Source organism: Pantherophis guttatus, chromosome 4 (assembly GCF_059756535.1).
Source record: "Pantherophis guttatus breed Tessera chromosome 4, ASM5975653v1, whole genome shotgun sequence".
Taxonomy (NCBI): Eukaryota; Metazoa; Chordata; class Lepidosauria; order Squamata; family Colubridae; genus Pantherophis; species Pantherophis guttatus.
In genome coordinates, this window is record NC_142066.1 from 49,805,787 (window position 1) to 49,827,086 (window position 21,300).

The window sequence follows — 21,300 nt, forward strand, 5'->3', positions numbered from 1 at the left end:
ATAAAAGTGTTATGTACAATAAATTTAGGGACATGCATTTTATATATCCAAAGATTCAAAGAGAAGACTAAACATTGACATTAATCAGAGAAAGGAGGAAAGCAAGTTGTTGTATAAGTCCAATAATTATTCTGAGTAATAATGAGATGTTATAAATCAAATGATTTAATATTGGTATTATAATATAAATTAAGGCATAGCATATATTTATCCGGAATAATAAAAGCTAAAGAAAAGGGACAAAAATAACACGCTTTCAAGCTATAAATGAAATTCTGCTAAAAACAGATCAATTTCAGCTCAGACTTATGATACAAGGAAAAAAATGTAGCAACTTAAATTGAATAATGGTTTTCAGCCTCTGAAAATGAGAAGTAGTAAGCCAACAGTTTTCTGATTTACACCTTTATTTTCTCTCTGCAGAATTTGGCCTCTGAATTCTCAAAGCCAGATGTTTACAGCTGCTCATTCTCTATATAACATCTCCTTTGGATCAAGCTGGAAAAGAATTGCCAAGAAACTGAATGTCATTTTCAAACCATTTGCTTTTAAAAACAGCTGGTAAAATGAGGCCAAGCAGAGTATGTTGATGGGCCAGAAATATTTTTGAGAAAAGAACAGCCTACAGTTTGAATTCAATAGAAATAGCTTATATAGTTAGAATAAGTAATAAACTTGAAAGCAGGAAATGAAGGAGGTAGAAATCTATATTAAAATGAGGTGAGGAAAAATGAGTTACAGCTTCATCTTAACACTGTATAAAACACTCTAAAAATGTGATCTATAAATCCTAATGTGAAGTTAAAAGTACTTCAATATGTGTTTCCTCCACTATTGTTCAACTCGGCATGATCAAACAAATGTTCCCAAACACTTCCAACTAATGGATGTTATGACATATTTGTATAGTATATGTATATGAACATACCTATTAAGAGCTGCTCTCCAAAACAGTACAGGAACAAAACATTTGTTTTGCTTTTTTATTAATAGTTTATATTAATGCATTTATATTAATAATTTTTCATTAAAGTAAACTGCTTACAGATCATCCTTGACTTACAACAGTTTATTTAGTGACCATTCAAAGTTACAATGGCACTAATAAAAGTGATTGTTTTTCACACTTACAACTGTTGCAACATGCCATGGTCACCTGATTAAAATTCAGATGCTTACTAACTGATTCATATTTTTGATGGTTACAGTGTCCTGGAGTCATGTGATCAGCTTTTCCAAACTTCTAACAAGCAAAATCAATGGGGAAGCCAGATTCATTTAACAGTCTTGTTGTTAATTTAACAACTACTCACTTAAACTATGGCAAGAAAGGTCGTAAAATGGGGGGAAATTCACTTAACAATTATCTTGCTTAGCAACAGAATATTTGGGCTCAGTTGTGGTTATAAGCTGAGGACTACCTGTATAAAATCAAGTTCCTCATTATAAAATGAATGTATTTTCATCTGAATTATTCCAACCATTTTCTCACACACAAATCATTATCTCATATATAAAAGAATACTCCATACATAGACATTCCCTTTCCTCTACGAAAACAAAAAAACTAGAACAAAGGAATTAAGAAAAGGAGGCATCTCACTTAATAGGGAAAGAAAATGGGGGGGGGACTTGGTGGAGATGAGATAAGGGCAGTAGGTAATTAAGGAAAGTTGCTTGTCTACTGACCACATAGTGTGAATGAAAGGAACTGAAGTTGCAGCTAATTCACTGATCAAGGGAATAGTTGCTAGGTGACAGTTGCATTCCCTCAAGAAACACTTCCAACTTAACTATCACTCTTAAAAAGAGAGGCAGTTCAGTGCCTGTGAACTAAGAACAGGAGAATAGGGGGATTTTGTGACTCAATGGGTCAAGCCCTGACTTCCCACTTTCATCAATTAAGCATCAAATTTAACTGAGGAACCAGAATTCCAGCTCTATAAACACGGAAGTTAAATTTTAGATAATTCAAATTTATTAACAGTAATCAATATGAAGCTAGAGAGCCAGGGGCAGAAGGAGAATGCTTTTCAGTTTATTTGCACAAGTTGTGAAATGTACAAATATCTGCTTGTTGAGTATGTATATAGTATGTGATTGGAACAATGAATTCTTGGTTGTCAAGGTCCAATTAAGGCAGTTGAGTTGGGCATGTTTAGAGACAGAAAGCATGTAGACAAAATCTTCCAGGATGTGACAACTTAATCTCCTTTCCGAGATAATACTTTCTTTGCTCTCAAGGAGATAAGGGATGACATATTTTCAAGGATGAAGGAGATGTTCCTGTCGATGGAACAAATCCTTGAGTAGTAGATCTATGTGTCCTTGTACAGAAAATATTCCTCAAAGGGTGACAGGGGGACAATTCAATCATTATAAACATAGAAGACTAGTAGACTTATATTCAGAAACGGTCATATTACTATATGGAATACCAGTCATTAAACAAGTTGAAAACTAAACCCTTCACCCCAGGCATTCACCTATACTTGACCAAGTCCACTTTACTGCATTTTATAAAGAAGAGTTGATATATTTTTTTGATATGGCCAGAAAGGGAAATGAAACTAGGGAAATATATGAAATACTATCCATACACTGTTCCACATTAAAGGTGATAGTCCTCTATTTATGACCAGTTGCTTACAACTGAGCACCCCCCCCCCCAAAAAGCTACTTATGACTTGGTTTCAAATGGAAGATTTGCACTTACAATTAACCAGAGATGCTGCAGGCTCCTCTGAATTGTAACTCAAGGACTATCTGTACATTATAACTAGTAACTGGAGAAGATTAGAGCTAAGGCATTGAGGCAATGCAAATTAAGTCAGCACACATTTTTGTTGACAAAGTCTAAAAGAATGCACAACTAGAAGGAAGATCCTTTTGTCCTGAAGAATCAATGTGAGCTCTGGATTAATGGCAACGAGTCTCCAAATACCATTTATAGTGCTAAGTCTCCCATCTCCTGCTTTGTAATATCTCAGAAGTATATTACTGGTTACTATGAGAAACAAGATGTGAATTAAAAAGGACTTGACCTAGCCTAATAGAGCTATTCCAATGTCCTAAAAGAGAGAGAAGCTTTGTATAAGCATTACAAAAGGATTACGTTCATCAGGCAAGCAGCCCCTCCCAAGCAGCAGTACTGTCTGCTGCTATTTTCACCTCCACCCATTTCCTTGTTTTCGACAATATTTTCTATTCTTCTCAGTAAATGCATTTAATTAGTGCACTAACCAAGCCAACCAAACTTTATTGTTGATCAGTTAAAACCAGTTAGGTACTGCAATCTAGCTGGGCAATTCTTTCATGTTACTGTAGAGGATGGGCTGTTTTAGGGAAGAGGATCGTTTTAAGTTTTGTTAAGGATTCAACAGAAAATGATCAGATCTTTGAATCGTCAGAGAAGGCAACATGAGGATCATATTAATACTTCGAATCATTCCATTTCCACTAACTTAAGAGGTTGAGAAAGCCTGGTAAGTATTTTTGATTCTGGCTAACTGAAAACAGAACTTGAATGGATTCAATCTCTTTTCTGGCTTACCACAACAACAAGATCTCCAACAGTCCCTCCCTGTTGTGTTGGGAATTTGAAGCTAAACAAAGCATCCTGAAAAAAGTTATGCTTCCAGAGAGACAAATAATTTTCACAAAATATCACAGAACAATTCTAAATCTCGTGGCATACCTTAACTAAATGACTTATCATAATAAAACAAACAAATAAATGCAGTCTCTTGATAATAGAAAAATTCATTAAAAGTCTAGTTCTTGTTGCAATAGTAAATCTAAGTGGGCTACTTTACTTTCAGGCAACAGGTGAATATTCCTTCGCATAGACAATGTAATATCATAATAAATCTCTCTCCATTTTAAAACTTAGACAGAAAGACAGGAAACACTAGGCTTGAAACTGATAGCTGTGGTTTTAAATTGTAGAAATTTTAATATGGCAGTTATGCTCAGAAATACTGAAAATACTAGTTAATTCAAAAGGTAAATGATTCTTGAAACATTGACAGTTAATGAGCATATTTCTGTTAAGCAACAGAAATATGCTCATTAACTGTTAATATTTTCATTAACAAATCATATATTTTAGGGGATATAGTTTAAAGTTACTCAGTTATAGAGATAGCTTCTGATAACAAGACACTCAGTAGTCTCTTATCCAATCAAGAGACTGAAGTACTTGGCTGATTTGATCATAGGATCTAATAAATCCTATAGGTTATGAGGTGAGCAACTCATGAAAACTTATGCTTTTTAATAAGATAAAAGGTGCTAGCAGATTCTCCTGGGAGGGAGAAACATAGACTAGCATGGCTCCCTCTTGCAATGTTTACAGAATGGGTTTTGTGATTCTTTGTTTAACATTGCTAGTAAGGTAATTCTGTTCTCCAACATCTAGGATAGGGAGGCCAGGGATGTCAAAATCAATTATTCATATAACCCCCTCTTCAACAAGCATACGTTTTTCCAAGATGTGTTGGCAAAGAAGCATCTGGGACAAATGTGGAAGGTAGCCAAATCCTAACACAGAATATTACCTGGAATCCACATTATGTAGTTGTCCATGGTATTTTATCATGCAAGGCATGTAGAAAATAGGTACCTTAGTTTCAACAAAGTTAAGGTGCATAATTTACTGGGCCTGCAAAGTTAATTGGGCACATGAGCCAAACAAGTATCTCCTTACCCCTGATCCCATAAATATATAAATAAACCTTTAAAGCGCTCCATGGCATAGGACCTGGGTATTTGCAGGACCGCCTTCTGCCGCCGATAGCCTCCCACCGACCAGTACGCGCCCACAGAGAGGGACTCCTCAGGGTGCCGTCAGCCAGGCAATGTCGGCTGGCGACCCCCAGGGGGAGGGCCTTCTCTGTGGCAGCTCCTGCCCTCTGGAATGATTTGCCCCCGGAGATACGAAGGATATCGGATCTCCGGGTCTTTCGCCGTGCCCTGAAAACTTTTCTTTTCCATCAAGCAGGGCTGGCGTGAACCCCCTCCCCCTTTTTTAGTCTTTTTAGTTTTTTAGTTTTAAATTGTCATGGGGTTTTAAATTGAATTGTTTTAAATTGGGCCAGTTATATAATTCTTTTAACAATTTTAAATTTTGTATCTGCATGTGTTTTAGCTCTGGCTGTTCACCGCCCTGAGTCCACTAGGAGAAGGGCGGTATACAAATTGAAATAAACTAAACTAAACTAAACTAAACTAAACTAAACTAAACTAAACTAAACTAAACTAAACTAAACTAAACTAAACTAAACTAAATATATAAATAAAAATATAATAAATTATACAACTTTTCTTGTCCCTTCGTTTATCTTGAAATAACCATTTCAAGATAAATAAGCTGTGGTGGGGCAGTGGTTAGAATGCAGTACTGCAGGATATTCTGCTAACTGCCTGTTGCCTGCAGTTTGGCAGTTTGATTCTCACAGGCTCAAGGTTGACTCAGCCGTCCACCCTTCCGAGGTGGGTAAAATGAGGACCCAGATTTTTGGGGGCAATAAGCTGACTCTGTAAACCACTTAGAGAGGGCTGTAAAGCACTGTGAAGTGGTATATATGTCTAAATGCTACTGCTATTGCTTTCTGCTCAATACTAGAGTCTGCCTAATTAGTTTTGTATAGCAGTGACATGAGATAAAGTACAATCTGGTATAACCCCTTCCCTTATCAATACAATTTTTCTGCAATTTTGAGGACCCTCATTGTCAGACCTGGAAAGACACGGAAGACACCTCCCAGTCGTCTGACTCCAGGTGCCAGGGCAAGGCGTTGTTGACTCTCTGAGAAAGGAATGTTATTTTGGCTACATATCACCCATACTCTATGCAATCCCTCCTCCCATTTTCCCACAATAGAAAAATGTGGCAGGCCTGAGGGCCCAAATGTAAAAGATGGCTTCCAGGTCTGACAAGCCACCCCCCACCCCATCAGAAAAGCATGTCCTGGAACAAGAGTAATACAGAGGGTTAAAATCATTCACTTAACCACCCCTCCCCCCTTCCCCCCCAGGGGGACCCTTTGGTTTATCAGGATATTTGTCATGGAATTACTTAACCAGTCTTCTGCCTATATATTCCAAGTCTTAACCCAAGTAGCTTCAAAGGGTACCCTTTCCAATGAACTAAATACTGTAATTGACTTCTGTATAATCTAGAATCTAAATTTTTTTCACCTCATAATGGGTTTCCCCTTGTACCACTATAGGAGGAAGAGGTGGTTGGGTCTGGGGTCTCAATCTAGACCCAAAGGCTGGTTTCAGAAAGCTACTTGAACTTTCACTTGGATGAGGAAAACCTGGAAACTTTCAGATTCGGGTTTTCCCAGATGTGCCAATATGACATCTTCAATAAAAAGGAACTTTGAGGAAACTCAAGCCTTGGAGTCTTCTTTCGTTGAGGATGTTCCTTGGAACGCTGACACTCATACTGTAAGTACCATTTGTTCAGCACAGTCATAACTTTGAATGGTTGCTGAACCCTGTACCTACTTCATCAGTATGTATAACTGAAGCAAGGGAGAATTTTAAGATGGAAGAGATTTGGGGAGGAGAAGGAATAGAAACTAAAACGTTTTCCATCTTTATAAATATCACACATTTCAAGACAAGTTTCATATACAGAAGATTAAAAAGTAAAACAATATATAGCTGTCTTTTCCACTGTTTTATTCACATATTTATTCAAAATGTATGTTTCTTTATCAAATATACACAATCATAAAAGACTCTTGATAGTTCACACTAATAAATAGAACACTATAACAAATAGAATGCAGAGGTCCTATACTGATTACACTGGTAATCAGGACCAGAACTTCCATCGTAAATCAATATGATTACAAAGGGAAATATTGTGTGAATTAGCTCCTTAGTAAAGCAGTCCTGGCACTCCCCGGATATCGTTATTAAGCATATCACTGGGGATCATTTTCATGTGACCGTGACTTCCATCTTCCTTCAGGCTTTCCCTTTTAGATTGAAAATTGCCATCATGTCACACAGGACACTGCAACAATCTGAAATCTGCGCCAGTTGCTGAGCACTTAGATCACAATCAGTGACAACTGGAATTTTGAAGTTAGTTATAAATAATAATTGTTCAATATTGTCCTAAGTTCAAACAGTTGCTGAATGAGTGGTCACTAACTCAGGATAACCTGAACAACAAACATTCCACCTATTTCACCTAAGTTCTTACCCTCGCCTTTGTGTAAGTGCTTGAGGTGTTTGTGCCTGAGGAACAAGTAGACGCTTTCGGAAGGGATCCATCAGGGATGGTGGCATTCCAGGTCGCATTGAAGAGGCTGTACCATATGGAGGGCCTGAAGGGGATCCCACTTGTAATCCTGCCATAGGCATCCTTCCACCAGGCAGCATTCCAGGGCGCTGATGTGAAAGAAAAAAAATAGGCATTTTAGAAAATTTGGTCGTGTAACTATCAAGAATTCATAGGAAGCTTAAAAGACATATTATCAGACAAAGTTTGATAAAAGCATGGAATACTATAAAGTGAATAGTAAGCCCAAGAATTTCATCCTGGCTTGATTTTCAAATGCTTTTCATGCTGGAGAGAATTAAAACAAAATTAAATATGCATATTAAAAACAAAGAAAAAATTACTCAGTAAAGGCTGGAATTTGCAATGATAACAGTGTAATAAAAAGCTCAAGAATTAGAAACACTCATATAAATGCAGTACAATATGCACACATCTCTTACTTAGAACATGTGCATAACAAAGAAAAAAACTTTTATGACAAAATGGAAGTAAAATTTCCAAGAAACAGTTACACTGCAACAATGGAAGGAACTATGGACTAATTCTACATTTACATCAAGTTGTAATTTAAAGGGAAATTAAGTTGGAGTTGTTTACCATCTATATTGATAAACATTACATTCATCATCATCATCATTCTAACCATTATCTATTCACTGCATGTTTCCAACCATCATTCTAGCCATTGTCTACCTTCTGCATGTTTTCAAACAATATAACCCTGATCTTTCTTTTGACAATTGGGCCCACAATACTGCTGATGTCCCATCTTGTTTTAGGTCTCTTTTGTGGATGCTTTTTATCAAATGGAATCCATTCTATATCTGCCTTAGTCCAGCTACTATCAGCTCTTCTTGCTATGTGACCAGCCCATTTCCATTTCAATTCTTTTACTCTCTTGATGATATTGTATACTTTCGTTTGTTCTCTAATCCATGTGTAGGTCTTTCTATCTTATCTTGTAATGCCAGGCATGTATCTTTCTATGGTTCTTTGCGCCACTTGTAGCTTTTGTGTCGATTGTGAGGTTACTGTCCATGTTTCACTGGTGTATGTTAGAACACGTAGCACACATTGATGGAAAACTTTTCTTTTCAGGCATAGGAGAAGGTTGTTTGAATGGTTATTATAAATTATATATTATAGATGGTAAGCAACTTCATCAATAATATCTTAGATATACAAATTTTATTACTATTGTTATTATTGTATTTTTATCCCATCATAAAAACACATATAAGTATAAACAAACACACATATACACTCTTCAGATGGTGAATGTTCTTAATACCGGTACTACTATTTCCTATTTTCCACACAACAGCAGCACTATGATTGGGCTGAGACAGAGTGTGATTAACTCAAAATCACTCTGTTGACTTCTGTATCTAAAAGGAGCCTAGAACCAAGTCTTCTAGTTTCTAGGCTAGCACCTAGAAACCACCTCTCTAATTCCAAGACAATTTCAAGATGTAATTCTAAGACAAGATTTACTACATGTGATGGACATGTAAAAGAATTCAAAAATATTTGAAAGACATACAGTATATGCAGAAGATCTCGAAATGAAACTACAACTTTTCCTACTGGATATAATCTCAGAAAAAAAAATCGAAAAGAAATGTAGTAATTTAATGAAATAAATGCTTACAGCAGAGAGCAAACTGGAAGAAAGATACAATCCCGTCAGTATCTCATTGGATCATGAACACGGTGAATATAGAGCAATGGCAAAAACTAACAATGTACAAATGGTCCTTACTTACTGACCATTCAAAGTTATGATGGTGGTGAAAAAATAACTTTATGGTGCATTTATCCATCATCCCTCAATCACGCTCAAAAAGTGTGATCTCCATAATGCCAGTACATGTTGTCCAGTGCCTGGGTTGTTGTTTTTTTTCCCCTCTTGCAGAGCACAGAGATTGGAAAGAAAGGGATTACAAGAAAGTAAGCTGTTTGCTATTTAAAAAACACACTAAAGCAATGCAATTGCACCAATAGGTCAGGGCTGGGAGCTATAGATAGTGATAGATGCACTACTATGCAAATAGTTTACACTACTTTCTTGAAATTTCTTTCTCCCCAATTTCTCTGCTGTGTGAAGGGCAGTAGGGAGGGGAAAAAAGCAAGTAATTTCTGTAGGCAATCTCTCCTTTGCCTGACCCTTTCCTGCTGCTTTCATGATCACACTGCTCTCAATGTGAAGAAGAGATGCTTACTCTCTTGAAATCGCTGTCTCTCCAATCTCGCTGCTCTGGGAAAATGGAAGGGGTGGATAGAAAGAAAGGGAGCAATTTTTACAGACAATCTCTCCTTTGCCTGACCCTTCCTACCCCATCCTCCTGTCTTAGAGCAAAGAAATTGGAAAAGGATACTTGAAAAGCAATACAATTGTAATGGAAGCAGGAAAGAATCAGGCAAAAGGCAATTTCAATACTTTAAACTATCTAAATAATAGAAATATTAATAGCTCTAATTATATCATATAACGATTACTGTACTGAATCAATATAATGTATCAAGTTGTATAACAATATATTAGAGTTAAAAAAGATTCCAACATTTGCTTTATAAAAGCAAAGCAAAAAAAAAAAAAAATCCTGGAAGCATGACTGCTTCCCATGGTAAACCAAAAGATAGCAACTGAATGCACATTAAAAGTTTGAGCTTTTACTGCTTTTTCAAAGAAATATGAAGAATTTACATATTTCTCTAATGGAATCTGCAGCATCTTTGCAATGGAATTTGCAGCATCTTCACAAAATTATAATCCTAAAGTAATTGTGATAGCTAAACAAGTTTAGGAGTGTCATATAGGCATGCCTAGAATGAGCAACAGGGCTGGCAGGAATGGCTTGTTTCCCCTTTGGTGTGTATTTCAGATTTTGAAACAATATTGTAGGATTCTTTCAAAACTGTTGATATGAGGCGGCTTGTCAATTAATAAAATGGCTGCCAGTGTGGATGTAGCCATCCATCCAATATCCATTTATCAGAAAGTAAACTGGATATAGTGCTATTTACTACCCAAGCTCCCAGCTAACCATTTTCTAGTCACATGTTACCTCAATGCTATGACCGAAGACAACGTGTAGGCATTGATAAAGTATTGTAACGTACCTTCTTAGGTACTTTTGCTGAATTTAACTGTTAGGCTTTAGAATTTAACTGACAGACTGAAAGGTTTTCCCTCTGGTCCATTGTTTGAGTGGGAAAAATACTCAAACGTGATTGGTTGAACTCCCAGACAGCTCCCTATATAAAGGCAAGCTGTCAGAGAGGCAAGCTGCTGAATTGCTGAATAAAAAGCTGTTGCCTGAAGCCTGTTTCCAGTCTCTTCGCTCGCCCAATTTAACACTGGCGATGAAGGTGGGATTATAAAGGAGAACTGAGGCAAAAAGAGCTGACAACTATACATCCAGTCAGGCGGCCATCTTGCGCGCCAAATTCAAAGTGGAAACACAGAGGCAAGCATGTCTGCGTTCCACCCACCTACACCTTTCAATCCGTCAAGTTTATTTATTTAGTGTATGGCTGGTCACACACAATATTAAAACACTTCATTTTTACAGGTTAAAACAATTAAAACAATTTTAAAAAGAGCAGTAAGAAAACCTAAGAGGAAAACAGAAATAACATTTCAGAGTTTAATGTCAAGTTTGGAGATCCAGTCAGTAGCTGTCGTTGTTACACAGAGGAAGTTTCTAAAATCTCCTGGATACCTTCTGTTAGAGCATTCCCTCACTATATGTTGGATAGTCTGTCGGGGGGCCCCGCAATCGCATTGTGCTGAAGGTGTCTTTCCCCATTTACACAAGGAGCCAGCACACACCCCATGAGTCATTCTAATTCTATTGTATGTCACCCGTATGTGTCGGGGTAGATTAAATCCTGGAGGTATACTATTAGGATTAATATGCTCAGAAATATCTTGGGGGAAATAGCTACTCCACGCTTCCATCCACTTTTGTGTGGTGTTCTGATGATCGGCCAGCAGCTTAAGCGCTGTCAAGAGTGGTGGGTTTCTTGACTTTAATCGGCATCTTAAGAGATCAGGAATGTAGCCATGAATGGGTAGAGAGAAATTTAACAGGATCTTACTATACTCCCGAATGAGAGCTTCTTGTCGTCATAAGTGCGTCAAAGGAGAAATGGGACACTTATATGACCTGATTCGCATGCTTCATGGAAGCCAACGATCTCCTCAGGTTATCGGATAACTGAAAAAGGGCACTATTCCTTAGCCATTGTGACCACGACGTGTTCGACATGGCAGAATCCCTGTCCGAACCAACTCTGGTGCAGTCCGTACCATGGCAAGTGCTTCAGAATGCCCTGAAGACTCATTACGCTCCAGCACCATCCAAAATCATGAGTCACTATGAATTCAGGCATCAATTACAGAAGGATGGCGAGTCCATCAACCAATATATAGCGGTGCTTCAAAAAGCCGCTGCTCATTGTGAGTTTAGATACTTAGATGATATTTTGTTAGATCAGCTCATTTGTGGCGTGCAAGACCTCCCGCCTGCAATGTAGGCTTCTAGCTAAAACGAACCTGACTCTGCAGGCCGCATTAGACAAAGCGAGGGCCACGGAGTCATCTAACTAAGCAGTTGAATTGATACGGCCCCACAAGCAATAAAGCCTACGGCCACCATGCATAAGGGCCATTATCAGGACGAGGACTCCGAGGGAAGCGAGGACGAGGTCTATCACACAGAGAGTCAAAGAGGCCCACAGAGCTAGAAAGCAAACGGCAACTATGTGCCAGCTGCGGGGGTCAGCACCCAAGAGTTTCCTGCCGCTACAGAGATGCCATCTGCCGGCAATGTGACCAAAAAGGGCACCTAGCGAGACTATGCAGGATGAACCTGCCTGCCAATCGCTGAGCTGCCCCGGAGGCCGTCCTACCCGAGGCCCCAAAACCATTTAAACAGCATGGTTGGAAACCAAGGTGTGAAAACACCAACTGAGATGCCCCTGAAACCAAACAGACTAGAATCGGGCAAGCGAGCACCCCCTACCAGAAGAAACTACACGTTACAGTACAAATTGATGGGTCTCCCTGTGAGATGGAGATCAACACCGGGTCATTGGTGACCACCATCTCTTGGCAAGCCCTGAAAAAAGCAGTCCCAAGAATAAAAAAAACCCAGCTGGATCGCCAACAGCTACAACTCAACGACTACTAAGGAAATCACATCCCTGTGTTACCTTCAACGTCAAATTTAACAAGTTCCACGGGGACCTGCCCTTGACCATCGGTGGCGGAGACCTCCTGATCCTGCTCGGGTTAGACTGGTTCGAATCCCTCAGGCTGGGGGTAACCGGCATCAAAGCAATCACCAGCACTTGTGCAGATGACCTGATTTGAGAATTCCAGGATGTCTTTAGCCCAGAGCTTGGCAAGTATGTGGGCACCCCTATATCCTTTAGCCTAAACCTCAATATCGTGCCTATACGCATGAAGCCCCTTGCTTTAAAGCTTAAGATCGACCTAGAATTGGACAAATTAATCAGTCAGGGCATACTCAAACTGGTCAATCATGCAAAATGGGAGACCCTCATAGTGACTCCCATTAAACGGTAAAGGTCACTGCACATCTGCGCTGATTATAAGTGTACTTTAAATAAGGCACTTAAGCAGAGCACCTACCCAGTGCCAATTGTCCAACAATTATTGCATTCCCTGGGATCAGGAAGTATATTCACAAAACTTGACCTTGCGCAGGCATACCAACAACTGCCTGTAGATGGCGCTATGGCGGAGGCCCAAACCATTGTAACACATAGGGGGGTGTTCAAGTGTCACCGTTTACAGTTTAGGGTTAGTGTTGCCCTGGGAATTTTTCAGAGTGTAATGGAATGGCTGTTGCAAAAAATTCCCAGGGTAGTGTTGAACTTCGACAATATACTAATAACAGCCTGCAATGAACAACCACTTTGTTCCTGCCTAAGGGAAGTACTAACTAAATTTTACGCTGCTGGGCTCCGGGTAAAAAGCAGCAAATGCCAACTCGGAGTCCGCAAGGTTGAATTCCTGGGCTACCGGATAGATGGGGAAGGTATATACCCCACCTATAGTAAAATACGGCCTATCCAGCACCCACCCCGAAAAACCGCACTGAACTGCAAGCGTTTCTGGGTCTGCTGAACTTTTACAGCATTTTTTTGAAGAATAAGTCGACAGTTGCAGAACCTCTCCATAAGCTGCTGGCTAAAAAGAGCCCTTGGGTCTGGGGGAGACAAGGAGGCTGCCACTTTTAAGGCAGTGAAACATCTACTCTTGACTGACAGTTTTTTGATCCAGTACAATGACACCCTGCCTTTGATATTGGTTTGCGATGCCTCCCCTTTCAACATGGGGCAGTTCTCAGCCACCGCCTCTCAAATGGCACTGGGCCCTAGTTGCCTACTATTCTCGGACTCTGTCCAGTGCAGTGTGGAGCTATAGCCAGCTGGACAGGGAAGCACTGGCTGCAGTAGCCAGGGTCAAGCGGTTCTACAAGTATTTGTTTGGGAGGGGTTTTGAATTGGTGACAGACCATAAGCCATTTTGGGGCCTATTGGCGGGTGACCGGCCCACACCAACTGCTTTGTCTCCCCATTTCATGAGATGGACCATATTTCTGTCTGCCTACAGCTACAAACTCCTCCACAGGCCCAGAAAGACTGTGAGGTATGCAGATGCCCTCAGCAGATCCCCCTGCCCAACCTGTTGGATGATCTGACCCCAGGCATTCCTGTCCTCCTCATTGACTGCCTTGATTCCGTACTTGTGACTTCTGCCAAAGTGGCAAAGCATTCGGCTAAAGACGCCACATTCAAGACTCTTTTGAACTGGGTGTGGAGGGAATGGCCAAAAAGCCCAGTTGAAGTCGAGTTTAAGCTATTTGTGACTAAACAGCATGAAATATCTGTGCAAGTGGGTTGTTTGTTATGGGGAAACCAGATTATCATACCCCCAGGTTTACCTATTCTAAGGGCACTCTACGAGAGTCATCCAGGCATTGTCCAGATGAAAGCCTTAGCCAGAAGCTATATGTGGTGAGAAGCTATATGTGGTGGCCTAACATGGGCCAGAAAATACAGGACTGGGTTGCTAGGTGCACACCATTCCAAGAGTCACGACTGGCACCCCCAAGGGCCCCCTTACAGGAGTGGAAAAGGCCGAGAGCCCCTTGGTCTTGGATCCACATTAACTTCGCTGGCCCATTCCATGGCCAAATATTCCTAGTGGTAGTGGACGCATACTCCAAGTGACTGGAGACTCAAGCTGGATGGAACCGAGTACGCACCTGAAGAACCGCGAATCTAGTGACGTTCCTACCGTGAACCGGTTCCAGTAGAATCCGAGGCCTCACCCAGAAAGTTCCAGGACTTTCCACGGGTGGACCAGGAAGCAGCAGCAGGCACAACCTCTTGGGCCGCTGCCACCACACCAACTGAGCTGTGCAGGTCTGAAAGGACTTGTAAACCCCACCTACCTGCGTGACTATGTATGCAGAGTGGATTGCTCCAACTAAAAGGGGAGGGGAGTTAGATACTGACAGACTGAAAGGTTTTCCCTCTGGTCCATTGTTTTTGAGCGGGAAAAATACTCAAACGTGATTGGTTGAACTCCCTGACAGCTATATAAGGACAAACTGTCAGAGAGGCAAGCTGCTGGCTTGTACATAGTTGCTGAATAAAGAGCTATTGTCTGAATCCTGTTTCCAGTCTCTTCACTCGCCCAACTCAATATTAACCACATGCATTGTATATTACTAATAAGTGCAGCTGTGTTAACATTTAGGAGACAGGACATCTTCTATCACTGTTATGTCAGAAGCCTTATACTTAATAAAACTTTGAAGAATCAGAACAACACAATCCTGAGTTAAGTGATAACCTGTCTGAAGTTTTGCTTCTGACTATATCTCTTTCCTGTACCCAGAAAAATGACTTTTTAGTTAACCTGATTGCCAGTCTGAAGCAAAGCTGACCCTATTACCCTGCTTTCCACAGCCTGTTGCCAGTCATGTTAAACTACAGTTCTTTCAGTTGTGAATCACCTAGGTAAAATGCCAAGCTATTTAGGAATCACAATTACAGCTAATATATCAAATGATCACCAGATTAGGGAAGGGCAGCCTAACCCTCAAGATCTGAAAGGACCAGCCTAACCCTCCAGATAAATGTATTAAAGGCACAAGGGTAGAAAACCTATTGATGCATCAATGCAATGCATAATTTGAAGATGTTAACTCACCATAAAAACTCCCTAGCTTGCTTTGATTAAATAAAAGTAAAATGTATGCTTAACAATTGATTATATAGACCGGTAACTATGAAACTAAAGTTCTTCCATCCAATTTCAAGCCATACATGGCAAAAAAAACAAAGAAGCAGTGTATTTTTATTTTCTTGAATTGCACCAAAAACAGCCTTCCTCCCTACCTCAAACTCATATGTGCACACTTTCCATTACCCTGAGGAGAGGAACATGGAACTGAAACCAAAGTTAGAAGATGACAGGGACAACCTCACCCTATTTTAAAATGAGATAGTCATACTTGCACAATAGAGACTTTAAAGGTTTCAGTTGCCTATGTGCTCTTAAGAAAAGACACATGGAGCTGGTGGCCATCAGTATGAGTTATGAAGCAGAAAAGCTCCATTTCAAGTGCTGTATTGCATTTAGATATATACACATTTCAAATAAAGAGATTATACTATATTAAAATTCAGCAACTGTATAATTAATGGGCAATCTGCCCATTTATAATGTGACAAAGAATATGAATAAATAAGACTACTAAATCAAAGGAAAGGTAATCTAATGTAATGATTTAATCCGTAATTAATATAAGTACTACCAGTAATTTTTCTTTTAATGTTTTCTTCTGTTATTCACAGGGTTATCATTTCCGATATAAATTATATGGAAATAATATAACCAATTTGATTGGTAATCATGACATCTTTCTCCTATATTAATTCATTTAATCCTTCTGTAAAACCATCACTAAATCTTCTGACAATGAAAGCCAAATTTAAATATGTGCTGAACAAAGTTATTTCTTTTTATCTATCCTGAATTTTCCACCATTCAGCTTGATCACAGATTTCAATATTATGAGAATGAAAAGCTTTTCCCCAGCTACTTAATAAATTGTAGTATTCTGAAAATAACACTAGCTCGCCGACTTATATACTGCTTCATAGAACTTTACAGCCCTGTTTAAGCTGTTAACAGAGTCAGCATATTGCCACCAACAATCTGGAATGAAAAGTTTCTCTCCAGCAAACTTAATAAATTGTAATATTATGAGAACAAAAAAATTCTCCACCGCCGTTTAATAAATTATTTCATTCTCACATTACAATCTGTGATCAAACTGAATATCATATATAGCAATGTAATTCTTTATCATATATCTTTTTTCTGCTCTCCAATTTACTATTTTTCCTGACATCAAAGTCTTAAAATCTTGTAAACATTCTCCATGGTGCTTCTGCTTAATTTGATTTAGTTTCTCTAAGCACTTGTGAGTTTTGCAATAGCCTTTTAAATGTGTACTTATTCTAAGATTGGCCATGTGATAACTTATATAACAGCTTTATTATATTGGCAAAAAGTATCTGTGATCCTTTCCTAGTGATCAGTGATGGGTTTCACTTACCTTTGCTACCAGTTTGCTCATACACGCACGCTCGCTTTGCATAGAGCGTTTTTGATGACGTCCAGGTGGGTGGGCAGAGTCTCCTTCTGCCGCCGCTACCAGTTCACCTGAACCGGGGTGAACCAGTAGCAACCCACCACTGCTACTAGTGATATGTACTGTAAATGCCTTTTTCGGACAGCTGCAATCATACCTAGATTACTTTCCTGATCAACCATTGCTATCGCATATCTTATCAGGGTGCAAATTCTCTATTCCACTTCTCTATTTTAGATTAGATAATGTAGATAAACACACACACACACACACACAATTCTTCAGAAGGGAGAATTTTCTTCCATTACTAGAAACCTTTATGATGAAAGGTTTCACCGTCAACATTTACGCTCTGTATGATTTGTTAAAAGATGCATCTCTGACTAAACTGGATAACCTAGCTACTCCTATGTTGAATAGAGAACTGGCTGAGTAGCTCTGAAATTTTTCGCTCCACTTTCAATTTATTTATGTACTGGGGTGATTTATGAAATACTTAAGAGGCACTTGTTGGAGTATGTGCACACACATGCCTGCGTCCTTGAATCTGCTTTGGAATACATTTCCCATGTCTCTCCCTGTATAATCTAAAAGATTTTCTTTTTGCCAAGTGGTTAATACAGCTGCCAAAGCAACCAAGCCAGCAGGGCAACATTTCAGTTTCCCCCAACAGGCCCAGGCACTGTCTCTAGTATGATGCCACTCCCATACAAAACACAAGCAAAAGGATTAGGCAACACTATACAAGTTCAACAGAGAAATAACTGCCCAGAGCACTTAATTATAAAAGAAGAGAAAAATCAAAGGAGTTCAGAAAAAACGGAAGAACTGGCACATACAAAAAATCTAAATGAAATCAATATATTGACACATAGGTAAAAGATACTCCACTAATTGGTACTACATGGACATCTCCATGAAGTTCTCTTGACAGGAATATGAAAATGGTTAGCCACTGACCTATTCAAAGAGCCTTATAAATTCTCAATCTTGTCTACAACCCTAGTTTCCTGGTTTTCTTTCATTCAATTACTATCTAAGTCCAGCCCTGCCTAGCTTTTTTTCATTGAGCTACTTGATCAAGCTACACTTTTAAACTCAGCGGTCCATTCCTTCTACGCAGAGCAGAGAGAGTATTGAGCCCTGAAAAAGTCTTGGTAATTAATTTATTCAATGGCTCTTTGATTTTGCAGCAAGATCACTTTCTCAACTACCTCCCCTCAATATAAATAAAACACTGAACACAAAGCATCACAAATCTCTTAATAACCTTATCACAATATCACATATCATCGCAATATATAGTGGGTTCTACTAACATTCTGGCTCAGCATCTGAGGGAAAAACCAAGTTTTCAAGGCCTACCAGAAGATTAACAGGGTCAGGATTATTTTAAATCTCAGGGGAGATTAAGAGATTCCATTGGGCAGGAACCACAGCAGAGAAAGACACAGCTCTTGGGTCTTACTAAATGATACTGTTTTTCAGAAGGCATACAGAGCATGCCCACTCTAACAGATTCATTTGCCACAAAATTGGTTTCTTATAATGAGACCTAGAAAAAGGTTATACTAACAAGATAATTTATAAAGAGTCCTCTTTGAAGAACTTGCATGGTTATGTTCTTTAATGATAATCTTATCTATTACCCAGTCCTTCCTTTTCGCCTTAATTATTCTTTACATTCTCTGGTTCAATGTTGGCTTTGGCTGCAATTGATCTCAGAAGTTGGTAGGAAAGGTATGAGGTAAACCTTCTCCACCTCCTGTCCTTCAGCGTTTGTGTCATGCCAGTCATTCAAGCATCCTCCCTGACCTGTGCTGCATTCTCGCCAATATGAACCACAATCCCGCATACAATACCTGACCCATGTCCCCCTTACATCATTCCCCCAAGCCTTCCCCTCCCCAACTACAGCTCTCACATACCCTCTCACATTGTCATGCACCCTTGCTGACCCATGCCAAAACCCTGAATACTTTCCCCTTCTTACGTCGCAATCTTCCTGATCCTCTCATGTACGCTCCCCAATGCTTCTTGCACTCTCATGCACCTTTCCTGATGGGCACCACACCCTCCCCAACCCTCCCTACATGTCTCTTTGAGACAATGGGCTTTATCTTATGCTGTGAGTGTTCCAGGCAATATTCTCTTATCCCTATGATTATACTTTTAACAAAAGTTACATTTAACTGCTTGTTATTGTTCCAATCCACACATTTCTCTTGAGAGCAGTATTAGTTACATACTCACCTGAAGCATATATTTCTTGCCCCAAGAGGAATATTCATGTCAGACCAGTAGAAATAAATTGCCACCATTTTTTCTCGAAGGCATTACAAAACCACCTGTTGTCTTATTAACTCCTTGTATTCTCACAGAACAAGGGATATGATTTCAAATTAAAATATCAAGATTCACATCAATTAGCATTCAACTAGAGAGGACAATATATGTATATGTGTTTTTCTCTTTTTTAATGTACTTTTTAAAATGTTTTGTGTAGTTTTGTTTTGTCTTTGTAAATCTTTTTTTGAAGTTTGTATTTTAATTTTTGGAATAAAATAAAATTTAATAATAAAAAAAGAGATTCACAAACTAAACCAGGTAAAAGCAAACACAGAATAAGAAACGAATCTTAATTTCCCACAAAAATCCACTCCTACTTATTACTCTACCTCTACCTTTTTTTTTTTCTTTTCGGCAATATAATTGGGAAAGAGTTATTTTGTTGTTGCCATGTTTAAATAATCAAAAGCAAGTAAAGCTGACCTGTGTGTGGATGTGTGTTTAAAACTGTATTTTTAAAAAATTAAATTAAGATAAAAATGAAGGCAAATTAATATAAAGTAAGAACAAGATAAAATAGAAAAAAAAATCAAAGACAACTTTGACAATTATTAACTCTTATAATGTTGACTTTTTCCCCCCTTTTTATAATTTATATTTTCTGGTAAGGTGATTGCAGATCAGAAGTTTGACTTGGTGTCTGATATTTTTTGTTTTTATTATTTAACATATTTCATTTCATATCTTATTATAGTTTTTATGTTGTTTTACGTATAAATGTTTTAAATAGATAAATCAATAAAATAACTGCCAAATATCTCTCTGAGTCACTGACACCAGAAACGTTTGGCTGATGACAACATAAGTGAATCAGCATTTCTAGATACAACTAGAAAACTAACGAGAGAAAACAAATATAAAGTAGTGTAGAATACTTGACTATAAGGAGATGTGCTGAGAAAAATATTTGTACATGATATAAAATATTTGGCTCAGGAATAAAACATGTCAATATTATCTTACCAGTTTAATACACCAGTTCATCTTCTAATATCATGTTAATAGAAACAAGTTTTAGAACTGCAAGAGTTCCTCTTTAATTTTAAAAAGAGTTCTCATAGTGATATACAACTTTTGCTAAACTAAAATGGTGCCACAAACATCTGTATACCATTCTCTATTCTCAAATAATGCACACATGTGCAATATAACATCTGGCTCTCATCCTAATACAGTGCTACTCTTTCCTGAAAAAAATCCAAATTTAATAAATATACTATTCTGTATATTCTGTATATCTAACTATTAAAGCAAATTTATAGGCGAAATGATTGACATTAATATGACTGTTCATTAAACTGCTGATACTATCTAAAATTAGTCAACTTTTACCAAACACGATGAAACAACTGTAATGTACTTTACAATTACTCAATTAGTTGAATAATGATTCCTAAATTGGCTCTAATACAAATATCTATAAATATTGCACTGAAGATCTCCTTAAACAGGATTTTTCCTTCCTCACAAATAGGAGATATCCCTCTGTACATATTATCTAAAAGAGTATATTTTTGTTCTAACAACATTGTTTTTGCTGTAAGTAAATATAATTGATGCAGTAATTTATTGCACTCATACAATTAACTTTTTTTTAACCTTGAATAACAGCCTGAGAAGCATAACCATTAGATGTTAGCTAAGTGATGTTCAGTTTGAAAGCTTCCACATCCCTAAACAGAAAACATTGATTCACTGAACCAAATTGTGTGTTTTATCTATTAAGTATTTGAACTCAGGTACAACATCTTTTATCTTCACATTTCTGACAAAATAAGAAAAAGGAAGAAATGTTAATGTTCTATATTAACTCAGCTTTTTAGCTAAAATGCAAAACATAAAAGTCAATATCAGAGGCTTGTATAAAACCACCCAGCAGGTTCATCATTGCTAAAACTGCCGTATTTGGCTGCTGCTGTTTCCTGCTTCCTCACTGCA

General features: G+C 38.4%; 1 protein-coding gene across 1 annotated transcript in view; it reads right to left on the minus strand.

The window, feature by feature from the left end:
• Positions 1-21,300, minus strand: part of SMARCD2 (SWI/SNF related BAF chromatin remodeling complex subunit D2) — a 46,458-nt gene that overhangs the window by 17,887 nt on the left and 7,271 nt on the right. The window contains exon 2 of the mRNA XM_034415702.3: positions 7,226-7,413. Within this exon, the coding sequence (XP_034271593.1) occupies positions 7,226-7,413 (188 nt within the window). The remainder of the gene's footprint in view (positions 1-7,225; positions 7,414-21,300) is intronic.